The 23,357-nt window shown below is 37.7% G+C and overlaps 1 protein-coding gene across 8 annotated transcripts in view; it reads right to left on the bottom strand.

The window, feature by feature from the left end:
- Positions 1-23,357, bottom strand: part of msi2 (musashi RNA binding protein 2) — a 357,407-nt gene that overhangs the window by 249,908 nt on the left and 84,142 nt on the right. For all 8 annotated transcript variants that reach the window (XM_015391454.1, XM_015391455.1, XM_015391459.1 and 5 more), the window contains one exon: positions 291-383. In XM_015391454.1, the coding sequence (XP_015246940.1) occupies positions 291-383 (93 nt within the window). The remainder of the gene's footprint in view (positions 1-290; positions 384-23,357) is intronic.

Genomic DNA, 23,357 nt, shown 5'->3' with positions numbered 1-23,357 from the left:
AGAAGAAACAGCAGAATGACACAGAGCTGTCGCCAAATTTATTCAGAGAGATTTGAAGCCATCCACGATGGTGGCGTCACATTCAACTGTGTTCTCCCAGCTGCTAATAACTGCTGCATCGCTAAAGGATAAAGGATAAATCAATTTTCTGTTGATAAAACCAAAAAAACTAATATGCTTAAGGCCTTAAGATCTCCACAGTTATCAATAAAAATATATTTCCTCTGGGTGACATTAACAATCAAATACATTTCAGTTTTTTTGCAGGTTAGAAACAAAAGCAGTCTTACCTTCCCAAACTGTTCAAAATACTGCTTCACATCTTCCACTACCGTGTTGGCCGACAAGCCACCCACAAATATTTTCTTTGTTCTTGTGACCATCTGGAAGGAAAAAGGGGTGAGAGGAGAAGATGAGTGACGGGACTTTAGATGCATTGCAGAACCTTTAATGAGGCGCCAAAACACACTGAGCGAGCAGCACCTTTGTGATGATGGATGGGGAGAATGCAGACATCCAAACAGTAAAGTTTTCAAAGACATTTCTGTGGTGTAGTGTCGCTAATCGAGCAAGTATGGAAACAGTGAAGGTTAGAGCTCTTTATTTATTTTATGTTTCATGTTTCAGGTTGCTTAAACCAAATACTCATTTGTAGTCATTTGTATTCAGCCCTGTTCAGTCCATATTTAACCCAGCTAGCTTTTGCTGCAAACTGATGCGTCACCATCGCCATGTTTCCCCACGGAAAAGTTGTGATTATGCATATGTACCAATTAAAACAACTGTTTTTTTTCTTTCATCTTACTAAATTTGCACTGCTTGGCGTTAGACTACCACATCCAAATGCTCTGAAGTGGTAAAGCAGACATGAAGGCATTGTGTTAAAACTTATACAAAGTGACATTATGCATGGTAGCTATTCACCAGGAATGTTAACTGCTTGGCCAAAACCAGGCCACAACAAAATTGTACCGACCTGAGAGATAATTTCATGCATCAACGATTGATACCCATCAGGTGGACCACAACGCGCTCACACCGATCTCACCACACACTGAAAACCTACCCATTATGCTGACACGCTTTTATGATGTTTATAAAAAGGCCTCCCATCTTAATTTCCTCCCACATTTGAATTGGAAATCCAGTCAGAGTCCAAAATATTACCGTTTTGCTTATAAAACTAGAAGACTGTGATTAATTCAATCTGAATAAAATCTGTAATATCTGTGTGTGATGCCTGCAATGTTTTATAGATAATGTTTCACGTCTTGGCCAATTCTGTGGTTGAGTTTGACAAACCGTTTCAAACCAAAGTCCCAGCAGCATTAAATGTCTCCAGTTTTTTTTTTTTTTTATAAAGATTTCTGTTAGAATTTATATACAAGAAATTCATATAATAAGAAATTCATAACATATGAAATTAATAAAAACAGAAATAATTGATGGACTTTCAAAAAACAGTTAATGAGTCCAAGTAGACGGAATCAGAGTGCATTAAAGGCTCATTTAGCTTCAAACGGGAAAAATATGAAGGATTATTACCCACAGTATCTGAAAGGGCACAAACATCTGCTGCAGAGCACAGGCTAAAATTAGGGGGGGGGGAGCTGCCTTTCTAAAAAAATAAAAATAAAAAAAATAGCCAGAGAGCTGCTGGTAAAATTAGAATTATTTTGTGTTTGTTTGTTGTTTTAACAGCCATGATGTTGTCTAAACATCAGACCTCTACAACCCGGGTCGACACGAGCGTTGATTTTCTTTCCTGGGGCACAATTCTGAGCATTTCAATTAGACTCTGTTACCACAACATTTGATTTGGGACTAATTGAGCAGTGATGAGAACTTAGAAGTGTGTGTAATTTCTATGTATTACAATCTATCAGCACAGGAATGATACTCAGGATGTGTTTGGTGTCTGTGCGCCATTCATAACACTATCCATTATGTCGTTAAGGTTATTGCTTTTGTGTGAACAGAGAGTGATTGAACACCGTGGAGACCTAAAACTCAGCATGTTTCAGTTGGATACTGAAAACATGCTGGAGATCAGAATGCAAGTTTAGTGCAGACAGAGTGCTTCCTTTTACTTGCAGCGAAGTAAGTATTCATACTCCTTAAACCTTTGTACATTATAACAGGTTATGCCTGTAAATCTCACTGTAATGCATTGGGATTATATGGGATAGACTAACACCATCTAACTTTTATTTCACTTCCAGTGGGGAAGTACGCTTTCTGGGTATATCTCAATGAGCTTGATTCACAGAACTAACATTTTTGCTCTTTCTATGTTGCACAATAGCTCTAAATTCAATTTAGGTCAGGTAAATAACGCTCTAAAAAAATTTGGAAACTTAAAGCAGATGCCATTCTCTCTATGTATCAAAATCCTGAGCATTAGGGCAACGGTATCATGATCACATCATAAAAGAAAATAAGAGAAAAAAGCAAAACTATAAACACATTGACTCCCGATCCACATCCACACAGTCTTGGATGTGTGTCGGGATCCAGGGGAATGACGTAAACATGGGATTAAATGCATTGACTGCAGACACTGAAAGCTATCACATATGTATCTTATATTAAAACAAACAGAAGTGGCGTAAACCGGATTTAGGACCGGTTCACCTCAGTGAATGATCCAATTGCGCAATATACACACATATATACATGCATATATACAGAAATAATATAAATGTGGTAAAAATGCAGATCTTTCAGCAAGGTTTGTCCGTCTTTAGTAAATTCTTCTGGAAATCAAGAAGTTGTGATCGTTTTTGGATTTCTGTCTAAATCCAATAAAAAAAAATAGGCTGGAATTTGCTTGCTGAGTATTTGCTAAGGACTTGGGAGCTAAGTCCAGAAGGTTGCAGTAAAAACTATGGAAAGGAGCTAAATACCGAATCTCCCCCTCAGGTATTCTTCAGTGTCTGCTAGGTTTTCTTCTATGATTTTTTAGTATTTAGTTCCCTTTATATGCCAACCAACTCTGACCAGTTTCTCCGTCACTAATAGAACAAATGTCCCTAAACAGCATAATGCTACCACCGCCGTGCTTCAGTAAGGGGAGCATGTGTTCAGTGTTTCTTTGTTAGTGTTTTTCCACACATAGCCTTTTACATGGAGGACAAAAAGTGAAATGTTGTTTTAGTTTTGACCAGAGTCCCTGTTTGCACATGTTTTCTGTTTTCCCATAACGCCTGGAGCCAACTGCAAACTGGCAATTTTAAGGCTTTTTTTAGATTTTCTTTTTTCACACCTTTTNTTTTTTTTTTTTTTTTTTTTTTTTAAGTATCACTTCTTTCTGGCTTACAATTATGTACTTGTTTGTTTTTGCTTTTCATCTATCAAAGAAAATCCCCATAAAATCCATGAAAGTTTGACAGGCACTGTATTCCTTCTACAGCCTGCTGGTATAATCAGCAATAATGATAGGAGAGACTAAATGACAACTTCCAGAACAATAATTGTCAAAGCTGATGGTCTATGCGGCTAACTTGTGTTCTTTGCACCTGCTTGGCAAGTACAAAGAAAAGAATATATTACTGTTTATAACTTTGCCTCTGAATTACATTTAGCCTGACATAATATTTTCCTCATTTTCTGAAATACAAAACCTGTATTAGAGATTGAGGTTACTGATATGATCGAGTATTTGATATTAGGATACACTGCTCTGTAATCTTACCAACAAACAAATATAAAGGAGCAGAGCAGTCAAAGCTGTGATCTCTCCTGGCTTGTTTGAATCAAACAGAAATAGATAGGAGGGGTGGGGATGAATAAACCTACTTAAGAGATGCCCCCGCAAACAATCAGGACGACTGAGGGAGCCTACCTTGATCAAAGTGCTGACCGTAACACTTTCGATATGAAAGAGGATTAACACGGAAGGAAAAGGAAGAAATGTTCAGCGAGAGCCGAAGTAACCATCTGTCAAGTGCTTTCCAGGTGCATGCAGCCTCACAGCACATAAGCCTGCTCATATGCACACAGCCTCCCACACACACCGCTCGCATACACTTCTTTGCTTTTACTTTGGATTGCCAGACAAAAGACTTTTTCTTATAACAAATCAGTAAATGTAACAGATTAAGAAGACAAGAAACAGGCACAAGAGCATTTCACTAAAAAGTGTTGTTTTATGCAGACATCCTGGGACGCATTAAAAAAAAGATGCATGTACTCTGGGAAAAAAGGTAAAAAGGGTTAAAGAAGGACAAGATGGACCTTAGGGATGGAGGTGCAGGAGAAGGATTCTGATTAGGAACGGACCGGTTCCTGGGATCAAAGGTTTCAGGATGTATGACTCAATTCTAATTAACTTCAGTTCTTATGCAGTAATTCAGAAATAAAAAAAATCAAAGAACATTATAGAAGAAAAAGGAAAATATAAAACAAAACTGTGATGTTAGGGAACTATTTCTGTTCCCTGCCATCTAAGCATCCCTTAAAAGTCCTTTAAGAAGAGAACATACCTAAATAAAGGAGCCTGAGTGAGAGTATGCCAACACAGCAGTTATCAAGAACAAGTCACCTCCACTTCTTTCTAACTTAAAAAAAAAAAGACTTTTATCATCAGGACTATTTCCTCTTTATTAAAAAATGTATGCGACAAATATGACGGAGAGACCCATCCTCAATGTTTTAAAACTACAGATGTTAGGCTGCCCATGGAAGGAGAGCGAACAGACCAGATAGATTATTGATTACTCTATTTAGACATCCTCAGACACAAATCGAGGGCAGATATTTACTATCTGACCCAGACTGTTGAAACTGGCTAACGTAATAATCCTCTGTTCCACTGTCTGTCAAACTGTCCAAAAACAGGGTTTCTGACAAACAAGCTGTTTATGACAAAAACATGTGATAACGGTCCTTAAAGTAAGGAAATGGTCCTAAAGTTAAAATCTGTCAACAGAAGGGAACATGTCTATTCTCCCTCCGCTGAGAATAACTCAGCGCCTGTTTTCAGACCTCGAGTTAAACACCAGTTCCAGCTACTTATATCTAGGCATGCCTTGAAATCCTCTCCAAAGAAATGGGTTTAGAGAATAACTATTCTCTTTTGGCCTCGGAGTAACATTTTCAATAAATTCTCTGACTTCTGAGTGCAAAGCAGAGAGGAGTACAGACAGAGAGACTCCAATGGCGAAGCGGCCAGTAGACACAAAGAACCAAGAACCTGGGTCAGACTAAGTCGACAAAAAAAAGAATGAACCATGTTCTAATCTTCCAGTGAGACAGTTCTTCTATGTCATTGCTCATCATTTAGTTCTGGATACAGACGACCAGGGACATAGAACAAACAATAACCTTTCCTGCCCAAAGAGGCAATAGAACCTGCAGCAAAAGCCCATACTGGTTCTGAGGCACTTCTCACCCTGACCTTAACCACACACCTCTATTGAATTCATCTACAGTATCCACATGTTCCCTAAACTCCAGAGAGGAGCTTAGAAAATCAAAACTAGGCACAAAATCCTGATTTTAAGTTCCCGATAGAGAAACCATTTCTATATGAAAAATCTAACCTTTAATTCCAAAAATCTCCCCTTTTATTTATATTGATTCAGCTTAGACAACATTGCTTCTTTAATAAGCAACTGAGATTTAGCAGTGTGATAACTAAAAGTTAATATTATTGATTTTCTAGAAATGGGAATATAGCAAACTACTATCCTATAAAAGGTTTCGACGCTATCAGTCTAAGAATACATTTTCTTTCATATATTCCTTTTGAATCATTGAAGAAGTAAACAATTTCGGCTTGCTGATTTAAAAAATGATGAAATAGTTTATTCCACTGAAAGAAACTGATCACATCAACACAAATATTATAAGGTAGCCAAACAATGGCAGCAAAGCAATCATGAAGCTACCAAAGTGTTTTATTGTAGGTTTTAGTGAAGCTTTCCCTTCTTAAAATAACTATCTGCTTCGAGGGGCGTTCAATAACTAATGCCCCTGACCCACTTCCAGATGTTTGATCCAGCTGAAATTTTGCAAGTGAGGTTATTTACATCTCTATAGATTACTAAGCAAATTACAGCTCTGAACTATTTGTGGTTTCTGACTTACAGGTGTTTGAACTGAGTAAAGTCTGAAATGGAGCCTGTTGAGTGCCGAGCAGTGATCCGGTTTTTCTATTGGAAAGGATTCACACCACGGGAGACTTTTGATGAAATAACTGAAAGTAACTTATGGTGCTGATGCCCGTTATATGACCTTGCAAAATGTTTTACAAGGTTATACTACTGGACATTATCTCTATAAGTTACTTGATCATAGTCTCCCATAGTGTGCATCCTTTCAAATGCAAAAACTCAGACTTGACTCAGTTTGAACACCAGTAAATCAGAAACCACAATTAGTTCAGAGCTGTAATTTGCTATTTAATCTATAGAGATTTAAATAATTTCACATGAAAAATTTCAGGATGAGCAAACATCTGGAAGCAGGTCAGGGGCATTACTTATTGAACGCCCCTCGTATATTTAGTGCATATTACTTTATTCTTTAGCCAATAAATCAAACAATAATTAAAGAGTTAGGGTTAACATCTTTCTAAATGTTCAATGGAAATCTTTATATGTAGTGTTACTGTGGCATTGTAAGAATAATTGTCGCCTTTCTATTTTAAATCAAAGCAATTAGATGGATTTTCTTGAAATCCATTTCTGGTTAATATAGAGATCCGGTGGTATTTTATTGAAGGGTCCACAGTGAGAATCTCATCCCGACTTATGTGTAATTCAGATAAAGGTATCCATTAATAATGCAAGGAATTGCCTGTTATACTAGGGAATGCAAAATGTTACCCTGAGCTCTACATCGGTTTCGTCCCAAAGCGCAATGAGCAAAGGGCTAAAGCATGTAAACGCAGCTTGTGAAGTAATTAGAAATGGCGTATAGGAGTCGAAATATGCTTGACCTTCTCAGAAAATCAATATACAGTCAGGGCAAACAGACCACAGACCAAGTGTACAAATATTTCTGACACACATATTTATGATCACATCCAAATGACTTTTGCCATCACTTGACTTTTCCTCTGCCACAAGTCGACACTTGTAAATGTTTCCACGGAGCCGTATCAATTCCGCACATTTGCCTGGTAGAAAGGGAGCTCACATTCTAACAAGGTCGTGTCAGCTACATGGTAAATGTTAGCCAGAGCATACAGGCCAGCATCCAGTGTTCTCCGCCGTTGCCATGGCACTGATAATCCCCAAACAAATCTGAGGCTGAGAGAGGGCAGTTCAGGTCGAGGAAAGCTGAGTCAAGACTGACGCTACGAGCCCTGAGCCTGACAGGCTGGGGCTGATATGTCACCAGATCAATGAACAGAAAAATACACTAAGTTGTTTCTGAAATCATTCCTACGCCGTAAGTAAAAAGAAAAAAAAAAAAAAAGATCTCCTGCTCTTCCGGTAATGTTTCATTTCCCTTTCACTGCAGTGGCTGGCTTCTACAAGTGCAAAATTATCGACTGCTAAAGTCGACATTTTTTGCAGATTTACACTGGCCAGACCCGGCGGCTGCAGAATCCTCAGCGCCCATCCTTCTCCCAACATCATCCCTCAGGCCCTCAGGGGTTATCAGCAGTGGATGCTGCCGCCGGCAACCCCACGCCAGACAGCTGCTGATAAACAGGCTGTGACTATTTATCAACATCACTCACTTTTATCACGGCCAATCTTTGGGAAATAAATAAATGAAAATGAACAAGTCAGTGTTCATCTTTGCTCCCTTCTCCAGATCCTGGTTCCCTTCCGGGGCCACCCATCCCTCTCTGGTCATATTTCAGATTCTCTCCATCAAGGTGCGACCAGTCAAGCTCCTAGCCTTGTCTTATTACTGTTTTGACATGTGAGCTCAACTGCTGATAGGATTCCTCGGCTCATGGGGCAACAAAATGACTTTATTTTTCTCTCACTGCTGGCTGCTAATATAGAGAAAAATCCGAACCTGTTGCATGAAATGAAAAAAAAAAAAAAAAACTGTACCCAGTGAAATGTATAAATTGTTGTACAAACTGATCCAGTATTATACTATAACTAGGATTACAAGCCTGAAGTTTAGATTTAAGAAAAAATTAATTTACTTTTCAACATGTTCAGCATTATCATAGCAGGTCTGTTGACCAGCTATAGAAGATTTTAGGTGTGATTGATCAAAATATTTAAAAGAAAATGTTTAATGAATGCCACAGAAATGGTGCCAGATATTGCTAAACACAACACTCTTTGAGGCTAATTACTGACACTACCTTCACTACCTTCTCAGTCAGAAAAAATGGTGATGAAATAAGATATTTAAAGTAAAATTACTTTCTACAATATATCAAGACGGGTCCATGATTCAATCAGGCTGCAAGACATAGAGAGAGAGAGCAAGACTTCCAGAAGATAACAGGAAGGCAGAATGTTGTACTGGAATAACTCTATCTTGGCCTGTTAACTTTTAAAACATCCGTCATGAAACGTGCAAGACTAACAAATGTTTGACAGCATTTAGAAAATATCAGCACATAGGCTGGAATCTACAGTTTCAATCAAATGAAAACTGATATTGTTATTTAATTAAACATAAATCCTGGTACCTGAGAACGATTTAATTTGTCGACTCTATTATCCTAACCTAGCATAAGGAAAACAGATAGGCGTTATTCATGGGTTCTACATGGTATCAATTTGGAACTCCTCCATTTGAACATGTTTGCAAATGGGAGGGACATTAAGTACAATTCTTCAAACAGTCTCTCATGTCTCAAGTTTCAGCGTACCACAGCAGCATCAAACTCTTACAGAATTTTCGAATTTGCAAAAATCTTTCCCATCCACAAAGGTAAAAAAAATCACATCCTTTTGCTTGTTTTTCAAAAAGAAAAGCTAAAACCAGAACAGCCATGATTGTTTTGCGTGTTGACGTCATAGAGTTCACTGCATTTCTATGGTCCGAACCATTTCTGTACCCAGCAAAATGTTTCTGCTGGCTCCTGGCAAGATGTATTTCTCCGAGTTTGAGATTTCACAAATCTCGCGACAATTCATCTTGTTTGCAAGGCAACTGTACTCTTTTTTTTTTTTTATTGCATAAAAACAGTAAAACCTGTTTTGAACATGTGGTGTGATATTACCTCTGCTTCTTAGTAGCATTAAACAGGACATTGGGATGTTATGTTTAGATCTTCTAAAACATTACAGCTGTGCAATTTGGGTTTTTTCAAATTGCCTTAAACCAAAAGCATAGTTTTCTTCTCAGTTTCAGGTATCTCAACTGTTCCTTGAACATATGCAATATGACTCGTGTAAAGCCATAATAACTAGGCCTGCAACTAAAGATTATTTTGCAAATTGATTAATCTGTTGAATATTTTTCCAATTAATCGATTAATAATCGGACACCGAAAGGTTCCTTAAAGAACCTTTTTTACGAAATTAAACTAGTGAAAGTAAAAGTTTTCCACTTGAAGAGTTTTGGATAGAGCATATTGACAGATGGAAATGTGTTTTTTTGTTTTTTTTATCTTAAATGCAAAATGTATACGTATTTTTTTTTTTTTTTTTTTTTACTGCTCTAAGTGGGTCGCTCTGTCAGCTAAGGGCATATTTTACAGTCCTTATACTCCAGTTATAAATTTGTACAAACCAAAGTCATACTAAAGCTGCCAAGTTCAAATGATTTAGCTTAAAAACCACATAGGAAAAATAAATAAAATCAAACGACACAAAGAAATCCACAAGAATCAACACTTCAGAAATGCAAATCAGTTTCACAATATCAGCAAAAAATATTGAGGTTGCTGTTTTTTTACCCAAGAAAAAGTTTAGTGGCAGAATGAAAAATGATTATCACTGCATTAAATCAAGTTAAACTAAACAATATATTTTTAGCAATTTTTATTAACCTTAATGAGCAGAGAATCCTCCAGAAAGCGGCAGCTAGAAGGGGTCACCTCAAACCTTGGGATTAAAAACTGAAGAATGAAAACCATATAAGGATTATAATGTTTTATTATACTGTTTCTAGAGATTCTGGACTCAACCTTAACCTAACCTTTACTTTACTGAAGGTTAGGCAAAGTTGTTTTAACCTCCGTCTACCAAATATTGATGCACACGATACAGACACTTTTAATGATGATAAATCTGTCCATTTGACATATTTAACATTTGGATCAAACATTCGTATGTAATTCAAATTAATAGCAAATGCAATAACATTAGGATTGGACAGAATTACTCTAATTTGATACAGATCATTATACATTTGAACATTTTCAGATTTCATCAAAGCCACTGGGGAATCCAGAGTTCCCCACAAAGTATTTACAGCAACATTAGTTCTGATCATTTGGCTTCATTCCTTTTAAAAATCTGTCTCTACAACAATTCAAGCTGACAGCTTTAAAAATGGACCACTCTCAACCCAGTTTTTTCCCTTTAACCTAATTCAAGACATGGTTATTTTTGCACGCCCCTAAGAGACAACAGGGAGATATTTCAGTGCGCATGAGGAAGTTTGTGAGTATTAAAACATGAATGTGTTTTTAATTCTCTGAGAGCGCAAACCAGGGCATTTCTGAAGGGCTTCACAAATTAGTGCCTCTGTTCATCTATCATGGAAATAAAAGGCCTGCTGCAGGTTCTTACAAAGAAAGAGAAAATAAATGTTGAAAGCTCCAAGTGCATTTTTATTAACACCTGATTTTACAAATGACAGCCAGCAAAGTTGCAGGTCATGTATGTCAAAAAACTGCGTCTAACAGGTTTCCTTTCATGTTTGATTTTTCTTTTTATCACACTTAACTTTTTCACATTAAACAAATATTTCAGACAAAGATAGGCTAAGTTAATGAAATGAGAGTTTTTGGAATAGTGAGGTTGAGTAAGATATTTCTAAGGCTTTAGAGTGTTTTGTTTATTATATTGTAATACTATTTGATTATAAATATTATTGAAAAATATATTAAACAAAATTAATCAACAGTGAAAAGATATTTGAGATAACTGTTATAAACAGATATAAGCTTTTAACTATTGATTATAATGATGATTATAAAAAATGATTAAAGGACATTAATTGCAAATATGTGGATTATTAAACCAATTTCAGACCTGGGTCTGGACCTGTAAATTATCCACTAGTAAATGTTAACATTTTAATTCATAATTGCAATTGGTAATTATTAATCAATAACCAAACCACGAGAAATGTTTTCATGTAAACAAGCTGTTTAACTCAGGCTAATAAGACTAATATGTGTTACTACAAGAGCAAACTAAAACTACCAACATAAGAAAAAATAAACGAAGCAAAATCAGCTAAACAAAAGGAGAAATCTGCTAAATTAATGAATCTGGATAGCAGCATTTCTTAGACAATTTAAACAATGAATTAAGCCTTGGTTTACTCTCAGCATCGAATAATCATTGACACACCTGCACAAAAGGTGAGTAGACGAGGCTGGGTTCCCTTTGTTTAATGAAAGAAAAACCCAAAAAGGTCACAGAATAACATCAATCTGACAAAAGAAATACACAGAAATAAACAAATAAATGTCAGACTTTGCTTTTCAGCAATGCTTCAACGGAATAGTTTGGAACATTTATAACAAACAGAAAATAACAATGCTCAGCTGAGTTGCTCTGAGGAGAATTAGCAGCAGCGTCATAGAGAGAGACTGTACTGGTTGATGTTTTCGCCATCAGAGCAGCAAGGCATGCTGGGAGCTTTGGTTACAGTTTGTCTTTGATTATCACAGGATATCTATCCTTAGGCAAAACAAGGGTGGCATCTATGAGTGAGTTTCAAGACCAAAACCACCATTCAGGAAAAATACCAAAACGTGCCAAGAACATCTTGCTAAGTTCATTTCTGAGCTGGGAAAGTAAAAGTAAAACTTAGTAGAAGGTGTGAAGCTTGTTTCATCCTGCTTAAACCTGCCATCAACAGTCAAACACGGTGGTAGTAGTGTGATGATCTGTGGGAGCTTTGCTCCTTTTTGGAACAATGGTAACTTGCCATAATAAAGGGTCTGCAAACTTTACAATCAAAAGAGCCATTCTACCCAAAGCTCAGCTAAATCAAAGTTGTTTAAGGCCAGAAATTTTACATGACCTTTTAATTAAAGACAAATTGTTATTTTTGTTAAATATCCGCTATAGGAAATCTATTGCTATTGTAAACAACCAACAATTTATTTGTAATTTTATATTCTAAAAAAGAACATTACATAAAACGTCTGATACAAAAAAAAGTGTGGATTTTTCCCTATAGGATTTTAAATGATGTGTAAAAAAAATAATAATAATAATGAAAAAAATAAGAAATAAAATGAACATAAATTCCAAGGTAATAACAAAAAAAGACAGATAACATGTATTTAGTACTTTTAACATCATTCTTTTGTGGAAATTAAATTCTAATGTTCTTTAAAGAACCTGCCAAATCTTCTAAGACTGGTATTTATTAATATACTTTTTATTTATTATTTATGTTTAGCAACTATTAAGACCCATGGTAGTGGGTCCAATGAGCCACATACTAACACATTTTGCTCTACAAGAATATCACGAAGAACAAAGACTCTCCTCATATCAGTTGATGATCTTAAGCTCAAGAGTTTATGCAGCAGTGAAATACTCCAAAACACCTCAGCAGGTCCAGCCCTGATTACTTTAGAAATCAGCAGATTTGTTTATTCATTTGATGAGTATCCCCTTAAAATACATCATCATATTTTTGAGGGGGTCTTTAAAACGTAAGAAATTGATTAAATTCAAGTTCGGAGGAGCCGAATCATGTCCAAAAATCCATAGAAAATGATGTTGCATGACTTGAAACAGTCATTTCAGACCAAGAGATCCTCAGTGGTCACAAACGTCGGTCCTTGAGGAACAGTGTCCTGCAGCTTTTAGATGTGTCTCTGCTTCAACACACCTGACTCCAATATGAGGATATTAGCAAAGCTTGACTGCACACCAGTGAGGTATTTTAGCCATTTGATTCAGGTCTGTAGAGCAATGGACGTATACAACATTTGCAGGACACTGGAGTATGATAGCACTGCTCTAGAGTGATTGAATTAAACTATTCTGGAAAGAAGAGAGGCCTAAAATCAATTGTCATTTATGTCAAAGACATTACCTGTTACACCTAGTGGAGGTTACTGCTATTTGTAAGGCATATGGTGCAATTAGGTTTTATTTAGACCCAAGTTGGAGTTGACAACTAAATTATCAAAATGACTTAATTATTGTCCTTTGAATGTAAATCATTCAACAAGTTCAAAATTTAAGCCTTAAATGGGCTGAAAAGTATGGATTTATATTTATTAACAAGCAAAATACATGATATGAATGGTTAGAAATATGAACCTAAACATATTTTTTATCCAACTGATATCTAGTTAGAACTGAAAGTAATTAGCTGGTTTTAGAGAGGAGCTTGAAAGGAGGCAGAAGTTACAAGCAGCATAGCCAAAAAGCCTCTGGCTAGCACTAAGCAATCATGCTGAGTGAATATGAAAATATACATACATATATATTACATGAATTGCCTGTAATTCTTTCAATTACCAGAGTGGAACAATATGCAAGAAATGAAAATGTTAACCCTGGGAATTGTGCCGTCCAATACTTGAGTCCAATTATCATCCTAAATAAATAATGTTTGAATTAGCACGGCTCTGTTTCAGCACAGCCTAAAGCAGCTAAATGGACCCCAGACAGGGCCAACACCTAGTCCCTGATATAAAGAGATAAATTGTTAGGATGTTAATTCTTTATTGTTTATAACAGCTCGATATAGAAAGCTATTGTTATTTGAAAAGTAGTAGTATTGGGGGGGTAAAGTAGAGCCATAAAGATGAACAACAGCACATGCAAAACTGCTGAGTAAATACATGCAAAACAAACAGCAGCAGTTTGACTACTTTCCACTCATTGGTCTGTGTCAAAGAGCAGGCAGCCAGCTTGGAACAAATGACTGGAAGTGACGCCTGACAAAGTCACCACAGCACAGTCCATTTACATTGCTACATCCACCTCCCTTTCCAAGGCCTTTTTAAGCTGTGCACAGTACTTCTCACACGTCTTTTCAAGTTTATTTTTTTGCAGTAAACATTTAAAAAGCAGGCAGTCGAGTTAGTTGAGCTATTTAAAGAAAAAAACAAAAGCTTGTAGCTGATATTGCAACCTACAACATTATCTTTGATTTGAAATATCAATATGTGAAAGTAAACAAAATTCAGAGAGCCAATTTAGTGCGCCGACAAACAGCCATTAGTGTTTAAAGCATGCACGGAAAGCAAAGAATGCAACAGCATGGATGTTATTAACTCAGCGAGCAGGGTATAAGAGCAGATTAATATAGAGAGAAACAATATTTAAGTAGGAGGAAAGCAGCCAGAGTGGAGGAAAGAATGTTTAACATATTTATGCAAATCCTGACACTTCAGCTTTGGTGCTGTAAGTGTGCATGCTTTTTAAATTGTTTCCGAGGAGAGAAAAGCAGTGACAGATGGTGACAAAGACAGGTAAGCTGATATCACTTCTGACGAGTTCGGGAGAGGAAGAAAACCTTTATTCTTACACCGTAGATCGTATCTTCTCTCCTAGTCTGGGTTGCTTATAACAGGAAAAAGTCTGAAATAAGTAAGCGACACGGTCAATCTATGGACTAATTCTAGTCTGCAGATTGGAGACTTTGCAGCTTTAAAAAAAAAAAAAAAAAAACAGACATGTTTTTTTAAAGCAGAATATTATTTGACAAATTTCACATGAGGTGTCTCATCCCTGCTTGCGCCAGGTGGCCTGCAGTGAACTCAGTGTCCTGAGCTGCTTCTATTGGCTGCTCCACTCTGTGAATCACTCAACTGCTCCTGAAAGCAACCGCTGCTGGATTTAAAGCCACACTCAGAGAAATCCTTGAGGACAGACTTAAAGAATAATTAGTTGTGCACTCCAAAAATCTGACCTTTACTAGGGGAATGGCAAAAAGAAAGCTATTGTTGAATTAACTTGTCTGCAGTTTGCAAAGACACAGATGAGACCAAAATATAACCTTTTGGCGTACATGTAAAGTGTCAAAGTGCGGCTAAATAAAAAAAGGAAAAAGTAAACACAGGCCAGTTAAACACAGTTGTGGCAGCATCATGGTTTAGGCATGCGTGCTTCAGAAAAGATGAGGAAGCTGCAATAATATTATGTATAAATGAATGGATCAAAATAGAGAGCAAAATCCTGAAAGAAAACATTGACTTTAAAGTCATTACCCTCACTAGTTCAATACCAAATCCTTGCACTGATATTGTCTTTGTTTGCCAGCAGAAGTTCAAGTCAGGATGATCAAAATCAGAAGTGCCTCATTGCTGCCTGTGCCAGGTGCCCTGCAGTGAACTCCATGTCCTGAGCTGCTCCTGCCTGGCTGCTCCACTGGGTGAACTCTTCCTGGGAGCAGCTGCTATTAGCTTTAAAGTCACAGAAACTCCTTGTGAGGACAAAAAAAAAAATCTGATGACAGCCTGGACAACCTGCTAGGCGCTTTAAAGCCCAAACACGTTCTGGATACATGCAAGAGTTAGCATGCCTTTGAAAGGTGTTATAGTTTGGAAACTTTAAATAAAAAGAAAGATGACACTTTTGGAAGTTGGTGATAATGCCATTTCAACAGAGAGGCTGGTGATTTATAACCTAAAGAGGAGACATTCTACAAAATCCAGCCTTAAAAGCTTTTCAAGAATAATGTATCAATCTGCTTAATAGATTGTTATTATCACTCACTTCAGTCTTCTCCCACTGGACTGAAGCTGCTGCAGTACAAGCCATTAAGTGTCAAGGAAAACACGTATTGTAATGGGAGGTCACAGAGGGGAACGGAGGAAGAAAACGTCGCCGTTGTTTTTTTTGAGCCGCTGAATTATTTCAGCAGAGTAACCTCATAATGCATCCTTTGCCCCTAACGCCTCTGTTCTTCTGTCTCCTACCCGTTTTAGCTCATGTGCAGACTATCGCCTCCCCTGCATGAGCGGCAGAATGGTGTCTCCGATTTTCTTTTCCCAGATGTGAAATTTCAGACACAATTTCCTCTACCGCAGTGGTCAGTCCGTGGCGATGAATCAAGGGCGGCAGCTATTTGCATAAATTTCCATTCTGCCCTCCCATGAACGGGGACTCCTTACAACACAGATTACAGGAGAAACCTGCAGTTTGTTCTCTATTTTACCCGCATGTCATTGCAGGGCTTCCTCAAATGACCTGATTCAAATACTCAGGAATTCTGGGGATTTTTATTTATTTACCCCGAAAGGCAGTAACTGACTGCTTATCTATGTTTTTTTTTAGTCTGTTGCTCTTTTTGAACTGTGGTTTGATTCTGCAGCTCAGATTTGCAGCTAGTTTTTGCAAACTGTTCTTTTATTACTTGATTCAAACACAAGGTTGTGTTTTAATACCTGAATTAAGATTCATGCAATGAATCACGAGGTCATGTTAGTTACATCTGTGCCTTGCAAATGAACTCATGAGTCAACTTTTAACCCCATACTCACTGTTCTGTTAAAATGTTAAATGAATGATAGGACACTATTTGACCTGAATTTAAAATCTAACAGGAAAACTTATTTTAACTGACAGTGAGTTACAGTTAAATCCATCTAGATTTTCTTTGATGTTTAGTTTTCCATTTCTGTTTGGACTGCTTTTAAATTTGGGATAAGTTTCAATACATTTTGATCACTGCATAATAACCTTAGTCAAGTGAATTGTCATTGATTGATATTAAAATAAACAAAAATGATTGGCAGGATTTTAAAACATGGTGGCGACAGGAGGATGCTGAGGGGATCCTTTTCTTTGTAGATTTGGTACTACAAAACATCAACAGGTTTACCGCAGGAATGTTCGGATGTCAGATGGGAAATTAACTAAATGTCTAAAGATTGACTAAGAGTTCAGAGTAAATAAACATGGCAGAGAATATCTTAGGCTATGTCCACACTGCAGGCCTTGATGCACAATTCCAATTTTTTTGTAAAATCCGATTTTTTTTTTGTGTTGCCTTTCACATTTCCAAATATATGTGACTTGTATGCGATCTCCTGTGTGATCTGCATTCATACAACCTAAGTGAACTTGCATGAGCAATAGAGGACGCAATGACTTCACACGCAAGCGTGCTCTGTGTTTACGGTAGTAAACGTGGAAGGTAGTGCTGGAGAACATCTAGCGGCCTTTCCCAACCTTAAAAACTCAATCTTTCCAAGATGGTTAAACATAAATACTGCTCTCCGCATTATCGTCCACCATTGATGTGTTTTTTCTTGCCACTTCTGCATAGCAAGAAGCAGAAGGGTGACCACTGTCTGGTATTAATGACATTCAGGTTGGATGGAAGTGACCCGGCCGTTCAGACACAGGTCGCATTTATAAAGATCAGATTCGTATTGGATTCAGAACCACAAAGCCAAGCGGACTGGGTCGCATTGGAAAAAATCAAATCTGTGTTGTTCAGACTGTCATTAAAAGATCAGATCCAGGTCACATATGGGCAAAAAAAATCAGATTTGGGTCACTTCAGGCTGCGGTGTAAACGTAGCCTTACTCTGTGTCTGCATCTTCGCCTCCTTGTCTGAACATCCAGGCCCATGGTTCTCTGTGTGCAGTCATCTAGGGAAGCGGTCACTGAGGTCAAATTATCTTGCAACCAGGGAGGCCATGGCGCTAGTTTGGGGACTAATTTTAACAACAAATGACACAAAGAAAATCTACTGGTTGAAACGAAGCAACATTTTTGCTATGGCTTCATAATGACGATACATTTGCTTGGTTTTATAAATGTGCCACCTTCAGTATTATCATGAGAATATATATTAACATATTTTCATAAGGATGCACTCACAGTTGCAAAGCTCTGTAGTACTACTGTTCACTGATTTCTGTCTGACTTCCAACTTCATAAAGTAAAAGTAATGAACAAAGGACTTAAAACAAAAAGCTGACCATTCCATTCCTTTAACAGGCAATGCCAAATATCACACGACACTGTAGTCAAAGATTTTATATTATGACATTTTTAAAAAGTACTCTGAGCTAAGATTGGCAGTAAGATTCTCATTTCGCACATCCTTTAGGCTATTTTTTATATCTTGTGAACAAATCTGTACTTTAAACAAAGTTCAGATCCAGAGTATTTTATCTCCTTTGTTTCCTGCTGTCATGCTTCTGATTAACTGACCGTTCTGCTGTGCAAATAAGCTGTCAGTGGGTTTTTCACCCACCAAAGCATGTGAACGCCCTTTGCCAAGTCAATTCTCAGACAGGTCGCATGAGCTCACACATCCAGCTCTGATTATAAGGTGTGATTCTTTATCGTGGCCCTCTCCGCTCACGCATACAGACTCACAAACCGCTGTAAACACAGAACCCCCAGCTGGAAGGAAGGAAGGAGACGAGGGACTTCAGAGTCATTTCTCACAGCTAAAAATAATGGGACAGATAGAAAAAACATCTCGCTCCTTGTTGTATGAGCCATGATTGTTTCTGTTCTAGCAAAGGGGATATAATTACAGGCATTCAGATCCCGACAGTGGTCTCGTTCATAAGCAACTAGAAAGCACCAGAGAGCATCTGTCAATGCACTGTAGTATGATCAAAGGCCTAGACATCCACAGACACTCACACAAACACGTGCAGGGAAAACATGGCCAGTCCAGGTAAACACTGCCTTGGCTCATTTGCATCACTAGAGCTGACTCACAAAGAGAAAATATAGTCAATAAACAACAAACAACAGCGCAATCACTTTTGCTTTAGAGGGCACTCAGCACACGGTAGAAGACAGAGGATGAGCATGCAGAGGGAAAGCTGGATTAGACCATCACCAAAAAAATAGAAAAAGCTTAGTGATTAGTTGCAGCAAGGTCTGAGTCCAATACAAGGAGTGGTCCAGCTCCTGTCCCGTCTCAGATCAGCCTTTTAAAAAGTGGTCCAATCTCAGATCTAGTGCACATAAATAGATCTGTAATTGATTATTACAATACAATTACGGCAAAGGAGATGAGAGAAGGAAAGATGCTTAGTGCAAATGTGGAGTGACAGGCCCAAGCGCCCAGAACCAGGATTACAGTAGCCGTTTGCACACAGATGCAAAACTAGAGCAATAAACGAAAGATAAAGAGGGAGACAGAAAAAAAGAGAGAGAGTTGGGGGTGGGGAAGGGCTGTCAAGCGCAGGGCAGAAGCTAATGACAACCCTGGCTTCAACTTCCACAGACGTCTTTGAAGGCCGGCTCTGATCGGAGCGTGATTGCCACCTCTGCAGGGCCACCACTCCTATATTAACCTACACTAACAGCTATTCAGTGAAAGTCACAGGCCCCTTTTTCACAAACGTGACTCCTGCCAGAGGCGGCCATCTGTGGAGTGGCCCCCGAGAGGCGGCCACCATGCATGCATGTAGGGGGACAATGTTTGCATATGGCCTCGGTATTGCAGTGACAGTCGAGCTGAACACGGGGGCCGGTTAGAGCTGATTAGCTGCACTTCCCTCCTCAACGCGCTACAGTTATGAAGATTGATAGAAGCAGCTTAGAGCTGATTATGGGGCCCTGGAGATGCACGGGCCCATACCCCGAACAGCGCATTCTCAATGAGAGAAACATGCACTCGCTCAGCCCAGAGCGTGCATTAAGCAAACGGTGTAGCAATGAGAGGCAAATAAGAGAAATGGACAATGCCAGGGGTGCTCTTAAGAGCTTTGAAAAAATATGAATATTATGCTAATGAGATGCTTGCCTGTGGCCAAATCTAGGACATTTGAGCAAGAACGTTGTGAGCATTTACCAAATATCTAAGGCAATATATAGTGAACGAACCTGGATATTTAAAACTCACTCCAGGGGTTATGAGACGTGGCGTGCCGGGGGTCTATTTGGCACGAACAACACTGAAATTAATCTTGTTTTCAAATGAACCAGCCTTGCTTTGAAACACCAAACAAATAAATACAGAAAATCTGTAATATTCAATATTAATAAACAATCTGGGTCACTTCTCTTCTAATATTTAACAAGAGGAGAAAATACAAGCATATAAAATACTCAATGATAAATTGGATCTATTATTTCAAACGTTTTAAATAGTTTTATGTATTGTTATTAAAACAACAATGAAGTACAACTCAAATAGTTCAATTAGGTTCAACATTACCAGCGAAAAAGAAAGAACAAAGACGGTTTTAGTTTAACAGAATAAGTTGATTGTACAGCTAACAGTGCGCCTCCTCTGAAATTGATCTTTATTATCATGTAACCTTTTCATCAAATATGCAATAATGTGAGCAGGACAGGGTAAGGAAAGTTGGCCTCACACAGACTAATCCAGCTGACCTTTTAAACCCTCAGCAGAGGGATGAGCAGTTCTCAAGCCGCGGCTGACTCACTGACATAGTTTGGTACTCTGCTCCTGTCCTGCAGGGCACACAGAGGAGAAGGCAGGACCCTACTGCTTCCTTAGGAGGAAAAAAAAACACATTAAAGACCAGGCTCTGTTTTTTTATTTTAACACCATGGTGCCTCCAAACCTATTTTGGGTCTCTGCTGCCCCCTCCCTGTCTGTGAACATGTACCGTTGATGGAGCTCATGCTTCACACTGTAAACTCACACAAGGCTGAATAAGTAGGATGATTTTGATTTGAAGAGAAAACTACTGCAGCTACGTTTACTGGAGAGGTTGGATCAAAAAGGGTTGAATGAATGCATGAAAATGACGGGACACGGACTTATCCTGTAGATGAAAAGCTGGATCTCAAATGCAACAATTTAAGTAAGAATAACTCAAACTCTTTTACCAGTATAGGATAAGATTAAACGGCTTTTAAGCTTCTTTTTCCTCCTCCAGTATTTCAATTTCTTAATTTTTATACTAGAAAACAGAGCTGTGCCACATGATTTAAAAACGTATCATGTCAGTCGATATCAATAATCGGTAACTTTTTTTTTTTTACTTATTTAGAATAAGGACGAAGGAAAGAAAGAAAGAATAAATTTTAACTGTGACCCTAAACTTAACAAAAATAACCTTAAAAAGAGAACAACATTGCTTTTAGAGGTTGAGAGGCTAAAGCCTTTTCTCTGCCTACATCTCCCAGAATGCTGTGCAGTCCTGGATCAGAGCTCAGTAAAATCATCAACCATTATATTAAATCTAATTTCTATTCATATCGATCAGGTGTCTGTGGTGATATATATTGATATTGTTTTTATGCCCAGCCCTGGTATTAAGTACCATGATTCTATTATTATTGGGTTAACCTAAACTTTTACATTCATTAATGAAAATCCTTTTAATTTGCTTCAAAATGTAACAGCTCTTCAAATTAGCCAAAATAATGAAAAATTTTGATTATTACAGTTGTGATAGTTCATATATAATGGTTTTATTTTTTAATCATTAATTAGACAGTGATCAGAATTACATCTAACTTTTCCCTCTAGTCTGTTATGATTTATCACAGGTGTGTACAACACTCAAAAATTGAAATGTTCCTTCATGTTTGCAAAGACCTTTATAACTAAAGCCGCCCACTATGAAATTTGATCCAGCAAATGAACCTTTAGCAAAAAGTAGTATACTTGAAGTAAATTCTATTAAGAATACTTAAGTATAAGTTTAGAAAGTATACCGAACAATGTACTTTTAGTGTACTTGCAGTATTACTAAAATAATACTTCTTCGAACTAAATTGGGACATTTTTAAGTTTACTAAAGTATACTTTAGTAAACAATCAAGTAAACAATAGTATAGTCAAGTACACTTGACTATACTATTGTTAAGTATATGAAATATAGTTTAGAATAAGTAAACTCTAATTGCACTGCCTGATTTTAAGTATGAAATTAGTGCACTTTTAGTATACTTCAATAAACAACTTTTTGCTAAGGGAAGTTTACACAACACAGCTTCTATTTGCTGTAGTTCCTAAAAAAAGGCCTAAAATCTGATCAGCATGTTGGACCTCAAAGCATACCCCAAATAAGCATCAGCTGAAAGATTAACTTCTTACATTCAGACAGAGATGTGTGTCTTTCTTTCCCAGGGCTCAGTGGGACATAAAGAAGCTGGGCAACAGAAAGATGATTACTTCCTAATCTCTCCTGTTTTGAGTGGCAGCCCTTTCACTACGTTGATGTTCTCCTACCTGACCCCTGACAATGAAACCAAATGTTCATTTTTGAAATGGGAGCCCTGTTTTGATGCTGACGGTAGGCACTAGAGGGGTAAACAAATGGGATTTTAACTTTCAATTACAATAATGACTTTTAGTGATAGGCCCACACAAACCTTAACCTCACCCCCTGCACGTACACACAGATTTACACAGACCCAGCCGTCGCCTCTCTATCTCACTGATTCACAAACACACACACACATACTAAAGAACACACATTGTTGGAATACAATGAAGCCAATCATTGTGCAACCTTCATCTCTTGAAATGTGGTCACCTGAGCGACAAGATAACAAAACAAGGAGGTGATAAGCAGGGGATGGTATGGCCACATAAACACGGGGCTATCTTTGTTTTTGTCCTCTGCCTTCTCATTGTGTGAAAGCAGCAGTGGTCAGCCCTGAAAGGCATCATCTCTGCTGGTCAGCTCAATGTCTTCTTGAATTCTCCACTTATTCTATTGACATTTCCACACTAATCAAACCCTCCACCCCTGATTAAATTGACAAAACTTACAATGATGCAGTTTTGAAAACATAACTTTCTTGCAAACAGCTGAAATTCGGGATTTCTCTGAACGCTCCTGCATCCCACACAACAAAACCCTATCTTTGAACAACAAGCGGCTGCTTGCTGCGGAATAAATGATCAAAGGACTGTATAAGTAATCCTTTTAGCCACAAACAGTGGCCATCGGTGCTCAATGCCATGCAACTTAAAAATACATGCAAACGGATAAAAAGCATTTCTCCAAACTTAGAACAAAGTAAAAAAGAAAAAGGAGGCAATGCAATGGAGACACAGGAAAGGGGAGAAACACTTTTACATGAAAGATAATTATCATCAGGATCATAACATGTAAGGCTTAAGATTAATGAAAACCAGGTTAACTGGTGAGTGAAAAAATGCTCTTAGGAGCGTAGAAATACATCCTGCGAACCAAAGAGATGATCAGCAACATTTCAGAGTCACCCAGTTTCTGTTTTATATCTTGCTTTGTTTGTTGTCTACTGAAATTACAGTCAATTGTTAGCAGCTAACAGCTAGCCAGCCTCCACAACTAATTCTAGTACTAGACTAGACTAGTCACTAGACTAGTCACTAGACTAGT

The sequence above is a fragment of the Cyprinodon variegatus genome, unplaced genomic scaffold (assembly GCF_000732505.1).
Source record: "Cyprinodon variegatus isolate N-32 unplaced genomic scaffold, C_variegatus-1.0 Scaffold542, whole genome shotgun sequence".
In the NCBI taxonomy this organism is placed as follows: Eukaryota; Metazoa; Chordata; class Actinopteri; order Cyprinodontiformes; family Cyprinodontidae; genus Cyprinodon; species Cyprinodon variegatus.
Note: the sequence above shows the minus strand (reverse complement) of the source record. Positions and strands in the feature narration are given on the sequence as shown.